The sequence below is a fragment of the Nicotiana tabacum genome, chromosome 15 (assembly GCF_000715075.1).
Source record: "Nicotiana tabacum cultivar K326 chromosome 15, ASM71507v2, whole genome shotgun sequence".
Taxonomy (NCBI): domain Eukaryota; kingdom Viridiplantae; phylum Streptophyta; class Magnoliopsida; order Solanales; family Solanaceae; genus Nicotiana; species Nicotiana tabacum.
Window position 1 is genome coordinate 26,469,017 of NC_134094.1, and position 16,995 is coordinate 26,486,011.

General features: G+C 36.1%; 1 protein-coding gene across 1 annotated transcript; it reads left to right on the forward strand.

Moving 5' to 3' along the window:
* The first annotated feature begins 8,425 nt into the window (after positions 1 to 8,425).
* On the forward strand, positions 8,426 to 10,397 carry LOC142169562 (uncharacterized). Its single transcript, XM_075231435.1, has 5 exons — positions 8,426 to 9,086; positions 9,337 to 9,465; positions 9,523 to 9,689; positions 9,786 to 9,962; positions 10,200 to 10,397. Exons 1-5 carry the CDS (start codon positions 8,426 to 8,428, stop codon positions 10,395 to 10,397), a joined length of 1,332 nt encoding a protein of 443 aa, XP_075087536.1.
* The last annotated feature ends 6,598 nt before the right edge of the window (positions 10,398 to 16,995 follow it).

A 16,995-nucleotide genomic window follows, 5' to 3' on the forward strand; every position in this document is an offset into this window, starting at 1 on the left:
CCTTTTGGAGGATGAATTCTTATTAAGTCTTTATATAATCGAGCCTTTAAATTTATCTACTTGTTTAACTACATGCTTATTTTACTTGATTGAAGAGCTCTCAATTGACTGTGCCTATTATTATGTATTACTTGGAAAAAGGTACATATTTAGGTAGTTGTTGAGCAACATCACTCCTAACGTATATGAGGAATAATTACGGAGGGTTTAAAGGTGGGATTAGGAATAACAACACCTTGGTGCGGTCTTAGTGAGCTGTGAACTAGTGCCAACTAGTATAATTTGGAAGAATAGGTCTAGTAAATTATGGTAGTTGCTCGAAAGAGAATTACGATACCTAAAGTACTCACGATCGCTAGAGAATACTTAGGCGAATTTATAAGAGACGTGGTTTGAAGGATTCCGATGATTGGGGAAATCATAACCCTAGAACTTTTTAATTTTATTTCCAACCCTTTGTCTCGTTAGTTGATAATTTTACTGCTTTCTAGTAATTGTTAGTTATTTAGTTAGAAATACAATGTCAATCTTTATAATTTAGAAAATTGTTCAAAATTGTCATCTTAGTGATAGCGAACAATTGTAGCTAAACCTTAGTTCTCTGTGGGATTCGACTTCGGACTCTAAGACCGGATTATTTTTGCAGTGATCGCTTATCATTTTTAGGACTAGAGTTGGGCGTGATAAAATTTTGGCGCCGTTGCCGGGGAACTAACAGTGTAGCTGTAGCTGTAAATATTGCTTGGTGTCAAGTTTAAACTTTTATTTTGTTTAATTTTTATTTTGATTTTGTTTTTATTTTTGATTTGTGAGACATGACATCTTAGAATTATGAGATTTTTGATGTTGGTAATTCTACTTTTGATCCTCTTTATGCATATTGTGGAGGAATCCATCCATGTAAAAATTATTAAAATATTCTCGAGAGCGAGTTATGTGCACCAACTCAATCTTATGTGTAGAATGTGTGATATGTGTGGTGGTCAAGGTGGTCACTTTTATGGTTGTGCTTATATTTCTCATTCTCCCCCAACCCCTTACTATGATGGTTATACTTTTTCTTGTGAAGTTAATAGGAATAAAGAACCCAGGGATGATGACCTGAAAGAGATCAAGGATATGCTAAGGTGCCTTGTGGAATAAAATAGTGAGAAACAAGTGCACATACAAAGGCAAGAGATTACTATTTGCAACTTGGAGGCTCAAGTGAGTCAACTAGTTGAAGTATTTAATACTCAACAAGCTAATATTATGGATAATTGCCAAAAAGAGCATGCATTAGATGTAGAAATTGAGGTGCTAATGGAGGTAAGAGTAAAACACCAACAAACTATCAAACTAGAATTTGAGGATGTCGATGTTGTAAAAAAGATACTAGAGACAACCAAGAACATTGAAGATACATATTTAGTTGACTCAAGTGTCATTGGTGTTGAGGATATTAATAGCCCCAAAGTTCATGTAGTTGAGTGCGTTGGTCCACACTCCAAGCATTTTTCCACATTGTGTTTGGATGATGATATGGAAATAGAGTCATCCGAGCCAATTGAGGAGCCAATGAATAAGGAACAAGGTGCCTACATTCTCGAGTTCTTCTTGCCAGAAGGTCAGGATTACACACCTCATCTAAAGTCTAAGAAGTACAGAATACCACATTATTTCCTTGGGCCAGTTAGATTCATTCCACCACCCTAGGATCATAATCATAAGCTTGACGCAAAACTTGGGGTTCAATTTATAAGCTCGAGGTGGAGGCAAAAATGGATTCGCGTCGTGCCGCGACATTAAATCAAGTGCTTGTTGGGAGGCAACCCGACTTTACTGTTTCTTTTATTTTTATTTTTTATTATTGTATTATTATTGTAGCGTCATTTGTTTTATTTTTCTAGGAGCATGAGAAGCAAAGCCATTGAAAGAAACCAAAAGCGAGTGAGATAGTTAGAACTAAGTGTGGGGTGCCCTCTCAAAGAACCAAGTCTGGGAGAAGTTTCAGTACCCCAAGAATTGCTAATGCTTTGACCGTTGGCCTACCAGGGAGTTTCTATTACCCTCTTGTATTTATGGGTGTGCATTGAGGACAATGCACAATTTTAAGTGTGAGGTAAAGAGACTGTTTGGGTGTTCCTATGCTATTTTAGTTGTGGTATTTTATGTGTGTTGAAAAATAAAATAGGTAGAAATAATCCCTCTTGATTTTTCTTATGTCCACAGTTCTTTTCCAAGGGATGACTCTTTGAACCAGGTAGTAATTATTTTGTTAGGTAAAAGTTTCATAAAGAATTGGACTTTTCCCGACGATGGACTTCCTAGACAGTTTTCTTGAGGGTTTAAACTCCAAAGAAAAATACAAAAAAAAAATCATTTTATTCTTTTTTGAACCAATAATGAAATAGGGAGAACTTGAGTATCTATGCCTTTTGACATATTTTACATCGGGACTTAGAGGCGGAGCATTTAAACTGAGTACTTTCTTCATGATTTTTGTAATTATATACCTTGAAATCATATGTGACTTTATTTTGACAACGAGACTCATCTTTTGACTCTTGTGATTAATTCCCATGTACTTCAATTTTATGATGATTGTACCAGTTGCTTTAACTTGAGAGTCGGGTCCGAGCCGTCCTAAGTGAGTCATGTGCATTGTGTGAGGTGAGACTTTAGTGTACTATGTGCCATCCTTACTAGTCTAGAACTTGTCCCGTTTATGAGTCGAAGCGAAAAGATTAAGTCTTGTAAGTTTGGAAAGTGATATAGGCTTTCTTTAATTGACCATTTAGCATATTTACCTACTAGTGCTAATATTATATGTAGTCATCCCTTTTGAGCATGTAGACCTTTAATTTGGCAACCACATTATAAGCCGAATCCCCGTTATTCTTAATCAATCTTGTTGAACCTTACCTCCGAAAGTATTTAAGTAGCTAGAAGAGTAAAGAAAAAGATTGGGTAACCTTTGAGCAGAACCATAAAAAGGCCGACAAGGTGCACGTTTGTATAAACAACAAAAGGTACTAGCCGGAAATATCAAATTAAGGAGAATGAAAAAAATAGAAAAAAAATAAATAACACCTCTCATATCTTTGTTTGGGCTAGTAAGTATCTATATGTTAATGTTCTTAGCGAAGAAGGGCCTAAATGTGTATGGTTTCATGGCAAGGCATTGAATTGGTCATGACAAGAAGGTTCTTGAAATTAAAGTAAAGTGTAGTGTATTAAAGTGCTTAGGAGGGTTAGTCATTACTTTCTCAAATATATCCTACATGTCCCTTAGCCTACATTACAACCTATAAAGTCATACTTGATCCTAAACTTTGCAATCTTAGATCACTCAAGTCTTACACTACGGGCAAGCCTATAGTACGAACTTGGGTGGAATAAGAGTTTCTTTGTGAGAGTGAGAAAATTTCTTACGATTTGAGAATCCTTAAAATATACTTGAACTTATATTGAGCGTGTGGTCTACTTTATTTGTGGTTTGTTGGTGAGGGCACATGATTTGCAAAGGATTGGTAGAGAGCTTGATTTTTGAGTAGGCACAAAGAGTGAGTCATAGTGTGGAATGCATTAAAGTCAAGTTTTGAGGCGAGGATGTTAGAAAGAGTCACATGAATATTTTAAATAATCTTGGCATGAGGTTAAAACTTGAGAAAATGTATGAAGAGTGCATATACTGGGTTCTAAGCATTGATATAAACCATTTTCAGTGGTGTGATGCTTGAATATATTTTGAAAAGTATTTCTTGCCTATGCGCTAAATTTTAAGTTGCTCGAGGACGAGCAAGAGTTTAAGTGTGGGGTGGTGATAAAGGGTAAAAAATATATGTTTTTGTGTATGTTTGCATATTATTTCGTATGTGAGTTGTGGGATTTTATACCGCTTTTGAAGTAAAAATATGCTCATTATGTGTTTCTTTTGTTTAGGAACAAAGTTATGCGAGAAATGATCAAATAGGAGAAAAAATGGTGAAAATAGCTGAAGAGAAAAGTCTCGGACAGCGAAGCGAGGTTCGCTTCGCCAGACCGGGACCGAAGCAGAAAAAACAAGAAAAGTTCCGAATAACGAAGTGAGGTTCCCTTCGCTAGACCGTGAGCAGAAGAAACCAGCTTCTCCAATCCAAAATAGAAGAAGGAAAATTCGCCCCATATAAACCCGAGTCACTATAAATACATCCTAAAATGTGCTTTAGAGAAGGAGACACTACTTTGGAGAGAGATAAGACTTTGAGGAGGCAAGAACACGCTTGGAGAAAGGAGAAGGATTCAACTTCACGTTTTTTCTCTTTCTTCCGATTTTTCTATTGTTATGAATTCTAGTGTTGTATTTTTACATACTTGCATGAATAACTAATTTGTTATCTAGGGTTCTGATGGAACCTTTTGGAGGATGAATTCTCATTAAGTCTTTATATAAGCGAGCCTTTAAATTTATCTACTTGTTTAACTACGTGCTTATTTTACCTGATTGAAGAGCTCTCAATTGACTGTGCCTATTATTATGTATTGCTTGAAAAAAAGGTATATATTTAGGTAGTTGTTGAGCAACATCACTCCTAACGTGTATGAGGAATAATTACGGAGGGTTTAAAGGTGGAATTAGGAATAACAAAACCTTGGTGCGATCTTAGTGAGCTGTGAACTAGTGCCAGCTAGTATAATTTGGAAGAATAGGTCTAGTAAATTGTGGTAGTTGCTCAGAAGAGAATTACATCACCTAAAGTACTCACGATCGGTAGAGAAATACTTAGGCGAATTTATAGGAGATGTGGTTTGGAGGATTGCAACGATTGGAGAAATCATAACCCTAGACCTTTCCAATTTTATCTCCAACCCTTTGTCTCGTTAGTTGATAATTTTACTGCTTTCTAGTACTTGTTAGTTATTTAGTTAGAAATAAAATCTCAATCTTTATAATTTAGAAAATTGTTCATATTTGTCTTCTTAGTGATAGTGAAAAGTTGTAGCTAAATCTTAGTTCTCTGTGAGATTTGAATCCGTACTCTTAGACCGGATTATATTTGTAGTGACCGCTTATCCTTTTTAGAACTAGAATTGGGCGTGATCAATACCACTTGTGAAAATTCATTGGATTTGTTTTTATTATAGGTTAAAGTCTTCTATGGAAAAAGTTTCAAAAGCAAAGTATATACGTCGAAAGAAATATACCATATTTGTTTTGCACAAATAATTCAACCATTCTAAAATTTTAAAAGGAAAGGAAAAAAGGAAAAAAGCTTATCCTTAGAGCAAAGATTATTTTAGCATACTGAACCCTCAAGTTATATTCTTTATGGCATTTCAAATCTTATCTACAATTCAAATAAGAAAAGAATAATAAACTTAAATCCAGATTTGATTTCTATTTGTAAGAGAAAGCTTAGAACATTATGAATTTTGAGATAGACTCAATTGAAATTGATAATCTTATTGGATTTAAAATTTCTAAATAAAAGGAGTTTTTACATAGTTCAAAGTTCAAAATATTAGGTAAATAATTAAATGACTATTTTGTCTAGTATAAAATTTATTTTTAAAAGTTAAAAAAAGTAAGGTATTTCACTAAGGAGTTTCGTGCTTTTAATATAGTTCTATATTCATGCGATGCATGAAATATTTTGTGTCAAATATTACAAAACCTGTACCAAAAGTAATAAATTTTAAATTGCGTGATATTCTAAAACTACTTGTTATTGACTATGTATATTATAAATTTTAGTTTGTGAATATGTATGAAGTTCAATAAACAGTTCCTTAATACACACAAAAAACATAATATATAATTCAAACTAATTCATTAATAAAGTTCTGACATATTCTAAGGACAAAATGGAACTAAATAAATATTTTGATAGTTATGCTAAAAGTTCTAAAATCACTTAAAGGATACAAAAACACTTAATGAAGGAATACATATGTTTAATACTTATGCTTACACTATTTAATTACATAATATTTAATAATTCGAATATATTTAAGTCGTACTTTTTTGGATTAAGATATATTAATAACTGATAAAACAAAGATAAAAAGTCATTTAGTTTTTTCTGCCTTTTATGGCACTACTTTTTTTGTTGTAGTACATGTTATCCTATGTCAATTGTTACAAAATTTTAAATCTAAAAATTAAGAATTCTTAACCACATAAATGTTAAAAATGTAAATGGTGTGGTTACGGCTAGAAAATCATTCAGCCCCAATCCTAATCAGTACAATCTCTATATTCAATTTCAGTTCTGATTAACCCAAAACTCTAATTAGAAAACAGGTAATTCTTTTACTGAAAAAAGATCTTTCGATTTCGTCAATTATTGTAGCTCTAAATAAAATTAATTTTCAACCAAAAATTGTGCCTGTGCAAACATTTCCCTTCACTATTAGGAAGATTAGCTTTTATAGGCCTTACATCATCACTAAGATTTTGTTTTTCTTTTGTTCTCACCGCGTTATAGTGGCTAACCTCTATGTTGAGGTGGATGCGGATTTTATGTTCTATGTTCAATTTTTAAAATTTTCAGTATTGAATCTGTTATATTATTAAAATTGGGTTTATATATACTACTCCATTTGTTATAATTTTAATAGACTTTTTCATATAAATTTATATTATGCGTCATTCAAATGAACCCAGTATCTCAAGACTACATCCACCCCTGCCTCCATGGGATTGATTAATGGTAGGGGTCGTTTGATAGGGTGCATAAGAATAGTGCTGAATAAGGTATATTAGTAATGCAGAGATTAGTAATGCAAATATTAGTTATGCAGAGATTATTTCTAATCTACTGTTTGGTGTGATGTAATAAAAATTAAAATGCATTACATAATCTTTTAAGAAAATTAGTTGTTTACAAAAATGCCCTCTATATTCTTTAACTTTAAGAGACTTAAGGACAATTTTGTCTTTAACCATGCTAATGCATGTATTAATAGCCTTGATATTGCTAATACCATGGTTTGTTATGTACATTAATTATACATAGGATAATACCAAAAGGGTTGTATAAGTAATACTTGTATTAGTAATACATGTTGAAAAAGTATACCAAACAAGAGATTAATAATACAAAAAATGAATGCATGCATTATTTTTTTTAATACATTCTACCAAATGAAAGATAAGTGGATTGAATTGTGGATTGCAACTTGCCATACATTGCTTGTTGGGGAGGAATTACTTCTTTTATGTGAGTGATTGGGTGAAAGAGAGAGGCAAACGGAAGGATATATATCTATTCTTGTTCTCTGCAAAAGAGGAAGTGAAAATTAGAAAAAAATTCAGATGTCTTTCCTTCTTTATGTATTTGTGTTTAGAGTGTCTCCCAAAATCACATTAATGATTTAGAAAGGTATATCCACCCCTAAACCATAAGGGTATCTCTTAAAAAATCTTATCATAGACTTTGCCCAATTCGATGGATATGACATTTATATTTTTATCTTATACAATACTGCTCCAGTTAATATAGCTAATAAATGGATCCTTAAAATGTTAAAAGCTAAGGCATTTAAAAAAAGATTATTAATCAGAAAAATGCTAATGTCTTCAAATAAATGCTTTTGTCAAATTAGCTTAATTGTTTTTGACAAAAGTTCAAGTTAATAACTTAATGTAACAAATAGATGTGCGTTTGCAGACACCATATTCATCATATACATGTTTTACCTCACTCCAAATTATTTTACCTCATATTAACGTCAATCACAATTTTATTAATCAATTATGTCTATCTCGTTAACCTTCTTTTTTTCACCTATTTTTGGTTCCAACATGCAGCTCGAACAAATATTTTAATTAGTTTAAAAAATACTTCTAAGAATGCACGAAAATGGATAGAATAACTTGCGATAACTGCGTCAAATAATAAGCATCTATTTCAAATTTGTTACTTTTAATTATCTGATATCTTCAAAGAAAAAACTTTAGTTTTTACTGGCCTTTTATTAAAATTTTACATATGCTCAATGTTGAAGTGCTAGGATGATAGCTGTGCATTGTGGGAAGCTGAGAAACTAAGGCAAAAGACTTAGTGACAGGCAGTTACTTTAGCATAGTGTTAGTTGGGTGTTAGGAGTTAGTTATAACAAATTTAGCTGTAGATTTGGAGTTAATTAAGAGAGCTGGTTTATGTTTATATATACACGTGTAAATAGCAGTAGAGGTAACTTATTGTAATAGATTTCTTTTCTCTCAATACACAGTAAGATATAATTGTCCAGAAGCTTCTCTCCCTAGGCTTCGTTTTTCATTCTCTTAGCCGAGCTTCACATCCACTCAACAATGGTGATTTTAACATGGTATCAGAACTAGAGTGAATCGATCGAAGCTGAGACTCTGGTTTGAGAGTTGTTCCGTGAAATTACTGAGAGAACTTTTCAATCGATTTTTGCTTATTCTCAAATCCCTAATTTTCTGAGTAAACCTGTAATGGTTGCTTTAGACATTAATAATCTGCGACATCCGTTGTACCTACAATCTTCAGATTCACCGGGAAATGTAATAATTTCAGTCCGATTAACCAGCATGGAGAATTATTCAGTGTGGCGCAGAGCAATGAAGATCATGTTGCGAGCTAAGCAAAAATTAGGGTTCATAACCGGTACATGCACTAAGGATCAATTCACTGATGATCTAGGCGAGGATTGGGAACGTGTCAATACTACAGTTTTAACTTGGATTATGAACACCGTGTCACCGGAATTAGTGAATGGGATAGTTTATGCCAGTAATGCTCATGAGGTGTGGACTGATTTACATGATCATTTTGACAAAATCAATGGATCGAGGATCTACAATCTTTATCGCGAAATTGGTACAGTTTCTCAAGGTACCTCAAGTATTTCTGCTTATCATTCTAGACTTAAACTGTTGTGGGATGAGTATAGTGCCCTAGTTCCAACTCTTCCTGTAACTCCTGAAACAAGAGAGTTCATAACACACCTAGAACAACAAAAGCTTTTTCAGTTTTTAATGGGATTAAATGATAGATTTAGTGCCATTAGAAGTCAGATGCTACTCTTGTCCCCATCACCAAGTGTGAGTCATGCATATGCTATGCTAATTCACGAGGAGAGCCAAAGAAAAGTTTGTATGACCAATACACTATGAATGAGGTGAATGATTCCACTGCCCTAATGAGCTCTAGAGATAACACACAAAAGTTCAAGAGATATGGAAATCTATATTGTGAGTACCGTAGAACCAAAGGCCACACTAAGGATACTTGTTATAAGTTAGTGGGCTACCCACCTGGTTTCAAAGGAAAGAGGAAGCAAGAGTATCGATAAGCCAATATAGCCATATGTGATGGATTTCATGCAAAGGATGACATGTTTCAGCAACCACAACTACAGATTCTAATGTAGCAAGGCAAGGAATGCATAATTATTTCACTAATGAGCAGTATAACAAGATAATGAATCTATTGAATCAGGACAAAGGAGAAGAGTTTGCAGCAAACATGGCAGGTAACATTGATTCATAATTGACTCAAACATGTGACATTCCTTGGATTATTGATACAGGGGCAACAAATCATATGACTTCAAATATTAACTTGCTGACTGATGTAACTAAATTACCTAACTCCAAAGGAGGTAATGTTCACCTGCCAAATGAAAAATCAGTACCAGTTGTGTACCAAGGAAAGTGTAGCATCAAAGGTGGTAAATCAATTCACAATGTTCTATGTGTACCTAACTTCAAATACAACTTACTGTTAGTTTCAAAATTGACTAAGGAACTATTTTGCTCAGTACTTTTCTTTCCATCATTCTGTGTATTCCAGGACCTATGCATTGGAAAAGTGAAGGAGATTGGTAAAGAAAAGGGTGGTCTTTATGTGCTATTACCAGATGGTTCAAGTGCAAATAAGCTCAGGCAACAAATTAGAAGTTGTTTGGCCGAAGACACTACTACAAACAATAATGTGTGGCACAGAAGGCTTGTACATGTACCAGTTAAAGTAATGAGGCAGCTGGCTTTTATGAAGAACAAAATGCCTATAGATTGCAATTTCAATAAATGCACTATATGTCTATTAACAAGACAAACTAGGAAGCCTTTTCCCCTTAGTACAACTAGAGCAGGAGTGATCTTTCAATTAGTGCATGTAGATATCTGGGGACCCTACAAGGTGCCTACTTCTAATGAAAATAGATATTTTTTGACGCTTGTAGATGATCATTCAAAAATGATTTAGGTGTTCTTAATGAAGTTGGAAAGTGATACACTTATGCTCTTAAAGTCTTTTATCAAGATGGTGAATGTGCAATTTAACCATAATGTTAAATGCTTTAAAACTAATAATGGAGTTGAGTTCTTCAGCTCAGAATGTGCAACCTTTTTATCAGATAATGGCATACTACATCAAAGTAGTTTTTCATACACTCCACAATAAAATGGAGTGGTAGAGAGGAGACACATGCACGTCTTAGAAGTAGCAAGAGCACTGAGGTTTCAGGGAGGTATACCAATATATTTCTGGGGAGATTGTGTACTAGCAGCTGTATACTTGATAAATAGACTACCATCCTCTGTACTAGGTGGCAAGTCACCATATGAGGTCTTCCATGAGTCACCACCTTCACTACTTCACCTAAGGGTTATTGGTTGTCTCTGTTTTGCTACAGTCACCAACCAGAGTGATAAACTTCTAACTAGGACAATAGCAGCAGTCCATATGGGATATTCAGCATCTCAAAATGGGTACAAGTCATACAATCTCAAGGACAAGAAGTTTTTTGTCAGCAAGGATATTACATTTGGAGAGGATGTATTCCCATTCATGATGATGAGAGAAGGAAGGAGTCCTCCATTATTTTTTGAGACAACTAGACAGTATACAACAGAACAACATGCATCTCAACAACAGCAGGCTCCTGCTCAAGAAATGGGACAACCACATGCTGAAAATAAAGATGCAATGCCTCAGCTGGATGACTTATGCAACAATAGTGATCGGGAAATCCTAGTTTGGCAGCCAGAACAGGCAGCAAAGGTGGAAAATGAGGAAGTATCAAATATACAACTCAGGAGAACTAGCAGAGGATCAAAACCACTAGTCTGGACCAAGGATTACATCTGCCCAACTGTGAAGCCTTCTTCTTCTACTTGCATATATCCTATGTCCAACTATCTAGGCTATGACATATTGAGCACTGCCTATCATACTTATCTTACTGCAGTGTCAACAGATATTGAACCTACATCCTATAATCAGGCAATGAAGGATCAGAAATGGGTAGATGTTATGCAAGCAGAGACAGATGCACTGGTGAATAACAAGACATGGGATGTGGTTTCTCCTATTCCCAAAGGAAAAGTTTCCATTGGCTGCAAATGGGTATACAAAATCAAGCATAGGTCAGATGGAACAATAGAGAGGTACAAAGTTAGATTGGTTGCTAAATGATACAACCAACAAGAAGGGCTGGATTATCAAGAGACATTCTCTTCTGTGGTCAAAATGGTGACCATTAGGATTGTGATTGCATTAGCAGCTATGAATAAATGGCCATTATTTTAGATGGATGTTCACAATGCTTTTCTTCAAGGTGACTTTGAGGAAGAGGTACACATGTAACTACCTCCTGGATTTGGTAGCCAAAGGGGGAACACGGGATGTAGACTACTCAAATCCTTATATGGCCTTAAACAAGCATCTAGGCAGTGGAACCTTAAGCTCACTAATGCACTCCTACATGTTGGTTTCATACAAAGCAAGCATGATCATTCTCTATTCACCCTGAAGAAGCACAACAGACAGATTATAATACTTATGTATGTAGATGACCTTCTCATTACAGGTGATGATGCTGGTCTCATTCAGGAAGCCAAGAACACTCTGCAAAATAATTTCAAGATGAAGGATCTAGGAACTCTGAAATACATCCTAGGAATAGAGGTGTACAGATCACAAAAGGGAATCCTACTTTGCCAAAGAAAATATGCTTTGGAGTTGATTGCAGAATTAGGATTGTTATATTCTAAGCCTATATTAACTCCAATGGAGCAGAACAAGAAGCTTACTACTACTAAATATGATGAGCACTGTGACATCAATGGATATACATCATTAGAAGATGTAAGAGAGTACCAAAGGAATAGAGGTATGCAGATCACAAAAGGGAATCCTACTTTGCCAAAGAAAATATGCTTTGGAGTTGATTGCAGAATTAGGATTGTCAGGTTCTAAGCCTATATTAACTCCAATGGAGCAGAACAAGAAGCTTACTACTATTGAATATTATGAGCATTGTGACATCAATGATGATACAACATTAGAAGATGTAAGAGAGTACTAAAGATTGGTTGAAAAATTGCTTTACTTGACGTTAATCATACCAGACATAGCATATAGTATGCAGACCTTGAGCCAGTTTATGCAATCTCCTAAGAAGTCACACCTTGAAGCATCTTACAGAATTATGAGATATGTGAAGAATGAGCCAGGTCTTAGAGTATTGATGAGTGCAGAAAAGAATACAGCCTTGAGAACATTTTGTGATGCAGGCTGGGCAAGTTGTCCAAACTCAAGAAAATCAGTAACTTACTATTTGGTGAAGTTAGGGAACTCCTTGATAGCTTGAAAATCAAAGAAACAGATCATAGTAGCAAGAAGCTCAGCAGAGTTAGAATATAGGAGCATGGCTCTAACAGTAGCTGAACTTGTGTGGCTGCTAGGTTTGCTCAAGGAATTGGAAATCAATGTTGCTGCCCCAATACAACTGTTCACAGACAGTAAAGCTGCAATGCAGATAGCTAACAATCCTTTGTTTCATGAAAGAACAAAACACATAGAGATTGATTGCCATTTCATAAGGGAGAAGGTGCAGCAGGGCAGGGTAAATCCTGAGTATGTGCCAATAGACGAGCAAGAAGCAGACATTTTGACAAAAAAGACCTGGTAGTGTGCAGCACTATCATTTGTTGTCCAAGCTAGGATTGCTGAATATTTTCACACCACCTAGCTTGAAGGGGAGGTGTGTGTTGAAGTGCTAGGATGAAAGTTGTGCATTGTGGGAAGCTGAAAAACTAAGGCAAAAGACTGAGTGACATGCAGTTATTTTAGCATAGTGTTAGTTGGGTGTTTGGAGTTAGTTATAACAAATTTAGCTGTAGATTTAGAGTTAATTAAGAGAGTTGGTTCATGTTTATATATATACGTGTAAATAGCAGTAGAGGTAACTCATTATAATAGATTATTTTCTCTCAATAAGATACAATTGTCCAAAAGCTTCTCTCCCTAGGCTTCGTTTTTCATTCTCTTAGCCGAGCTTCACATCCACTCAACAATGGTGGTTTTAACACTCAAGATATATTGTAAGCACATCTACACTATTGCCGACATAAAGAAAAAATAGACATCCTTTAAGAAGATTGAAAATTAAAAAGACGAATTGATTGTTATGTTTGATGAGAATAGTGGGAGAATTTCATCGAACACAGATTTTACACAATAAAATAAGCAAAGAGAGTATGTCAAAATAAATAGAGTGCTCTAAATATTTGAATCATTAAGCAAACTAAAGAGAAGTTGATAATCTTCTGTAAAATAAAAAAGCAAAGAGAAAATAATATAATTAACAGCAAAGAGAATATTACATGAGATTTACTATTATAAACAACACATTCCTTGAACCTCACTCTAATGAACCAACGGTTTTCAGCCACACGCCATTTAAATCTTTCTTTCTTTTTATGCGCAAGAATATATACTGTAAAAAAAAGGACATGTACTACAATTTTAATTTATTAGATAGATAACATAGAAAGCGCAAAAAAAAGAAGATAATTTCTCAAGTAGAGAGAATACCTCTACACATAATCATATAGAGAGATAAGATAATAGAAATTGTTCCCTTGAATAACTTAAAATTTCAACACATACTTTTCGTAGTTTATTTTATAAAGATAGTTCTTATAGATCTATGATGTCATCACTCATCATAATAAATAGAAAGTAGAAACAGCCAACACAACTTTACAAGCAAAAATAGCGAGAGAAACACATCACAAATATATAAGATACCGGAGGGACATCAACAGAGAGTCAAGGTCGAACAAAGACCGATATCAACCATACACCACAGATCAAAGGAATAATGGTTCAGGACCCAATTCCGTCCGGAACAGTCTAAGAAGCGACTGCGGATAGAATTCTCGGGGACTTATGAGCAAAACTGGTTTCGACAAATATGTCGATCCTATAGAGGCACCTTGGTTATCGGAATATAACTTTAGCATCGATGCATTGGGCATTGTATCAGCAATCAGAAGGATCAAAGATACTAGGTGGCCCAGACCCATGCAAACCGATCCTTCTCAAAGAAACCTAAATTCAATGTGCAAATATCATGGCACGCATGACCACAAGACCGAGGATTGCAGACAATTAAGGGAGGAGGTAGCACGTCTATTCAATAAGGGCCACTTTCGAGAGTTCCTCAGCGATCGAGCCAAGAATCATTTCAGAGAGAGAGACGCCAACAGAAAAAATGAACAGGAGGAACCCCAACATGTCATTCATATGATCGTCGGTGGGGTCGACAATCCACAGGGACCCATACTCAAATGCACAAAGATACCGATAACTAGAGAAAAACGAACCCGAGATTATGTGCCCGAAGGCACTTTATCATTCAATAACGAAGAAACCGAAGGCATTTCTCAGTCCCACAATGACTCTCTGGTAATTTCTATCTTATTAAATAAAGTTCAAGTTAAGCGTGTTTTAGTGGATCCAGGTAGCTCTGCGAATACTATCAGATCGAGGGTCGTGGAGCAGTTCAGTCTGCAAAATCAAGTCGTGCCCGCAGCTCGGGTGTTAAACGGCTTCAATATGGCCAGTGAAACAACTAAAGGGGAGATTATTCTACTGGTGAATGTGGCTGGGACCATCTAAAATACCAAGTTCCACGTAATCGAGGGCGACATAAGGTACAACGCCCTACTCGGAAGGCCTTGGATCCACAATATGAGGGCAGTACCTTCGTCTCTCCACCAAGTGATGAAATATCTAGCGTCGGACGGTGTAAAAATATATACAGGGAGCAGCATGCTGCGAAGGAAATATTTGCAGTCAATGAGGTGACACCAATATCGACACTACCAACCTCGGAAAGGTCGAGCATCAAAGGTAAATGAGAAATCAAATAGCAATCACAACCGCCAGCCTCGACCGAATCGGTGAAGCAGGAGATGGAAGAAGAGGAGGAGGATTTTCTGACCCCTCGAACTTTTATCATCCCCGAAGATTTTGACGCTACCAAATCAACGATCGAAGAGCTGGAACAGGTTATATTGATCGAGTATCTGCCCGAGAGTAAGGTATACCTAGGAACGGGATTGACCCCCGAACTCAGGAAAAAGCCTATTCAATTTTTTATTAATAATATAGATTGTTTTTCTTGGTCCTATTTAGACATGGCAGGGATCCCACCATCAATAACAATGCATCGGCTAAGCCTGGACCCTAGGTTCAAACCAGTGAAGCAAAAAAGAAGACCTCAGTCCGAGGTAAAACACTCATTCTAAAGGACGAGGTAATTAAACTTCTCAAAATAGGGTCGATTCGGGAGGTGAAATATCCCGAATGGTTAGCCAATGTAGTTGTAGTCCCTAAAAAGGGAACGAACTTAGAATGTGTGTAGATTATAAGGATTTAAACAAAGCGTACCCCAAAAACTCTTTTCCACTGCCTAACATCGATCATATGATCGATGCCACATTCGGCCATGAGATCCTTACTTTTCTCGATGCCTATTCCGGGTACAATCAAATCTAAATGAACCCGGAGGATCGAGAAAAGACTTCATTTATCACCAAGTATGGAATATATTGTTATAATATAATGCCCTTCGGGCTAAAAAATACAGGAGCTACTTACCAACGCCTAGTAAATAAAATATTCGAAGAACAAATAGGTACGTCAATGGAAGTTTATATTGATGACATTCTAGTTAAGTCCCTGCGCGGAGAGGACCATTTGACTCATTTGTAGGAGCCGTTCGAGATTTTAAGGAAATACAACATGAAACTCAAACCCGTGAAATGTGCTTTCGGGGTTGGTTCGGGCAAGTTCCTTGGCTTCATGGTATCGAATCGGGGCATCGAGATCAACCCCGATAAAATCAAGGCCATCGAAAACATCACCGTTGTGGACAGTGTAAAAGCCGTGCAGAAGCTAACTGGACGGATAGCTATCTTAGGCTGATTCATTTCAAGGTCATCGGATCGAAGCCACAAATATTTCTCTCTACTCAAAAAGAAGAACGATTTCGCCTAGACCCCGGAATGCCAACATGCATTAGAATAATTGAAGCGATACCTGTCGAGCCCTCTGCTGCTTTACACTCTGAAGGCAGATGAGAAACTTTACTTATACTTGGCGGTATCGAAAATCGCGGTAAGTGGCGTCCTAGTTCAAGAAGATCAAGGTACGCAATTTCCTATTTATTATGTAAATCGAACCTTAGGAGAAGTAGAAACCAGATATCCACACTTAGAGAAATTGGCACTTGCACTGATAAGCACCTCTAGGAAGTTAAGACCATACTTTCAATGTCCCCCCATATGCGTATTAAACACTTACCCACTTCGTAATATTTTGCACAAGCCCGAACTATCGGGCCGATTGGCCAAATAGGCCATCGAACTCAGTGGGTACGATATCGAATATCAACCCCGTGCGGCCATCAAATCTCAAATTTTAGAGGACTTCGTGGCCGATTTTACACCAACCCTCGTACCCGAAGTTGAAAAAGAACTCTTGTTAATATCGGGTACATCATCGAGGGTTTGGACCCTCTTCACAGATGGTGCTTTGAATGTGAAGGGGTTCGGGCTTGGCATCGTTTTGAAATCCCCCACGGGTGGCACTATTAGGCAATCTATCAAAACGTCTAGGTTGACTAACAATGAGGTCGAGTATGAGGCCATGATTATAGGTCTCGAGCTAGCTAAAAGCTTGGGAGCAGAAGTTATTGAAGCCAAAT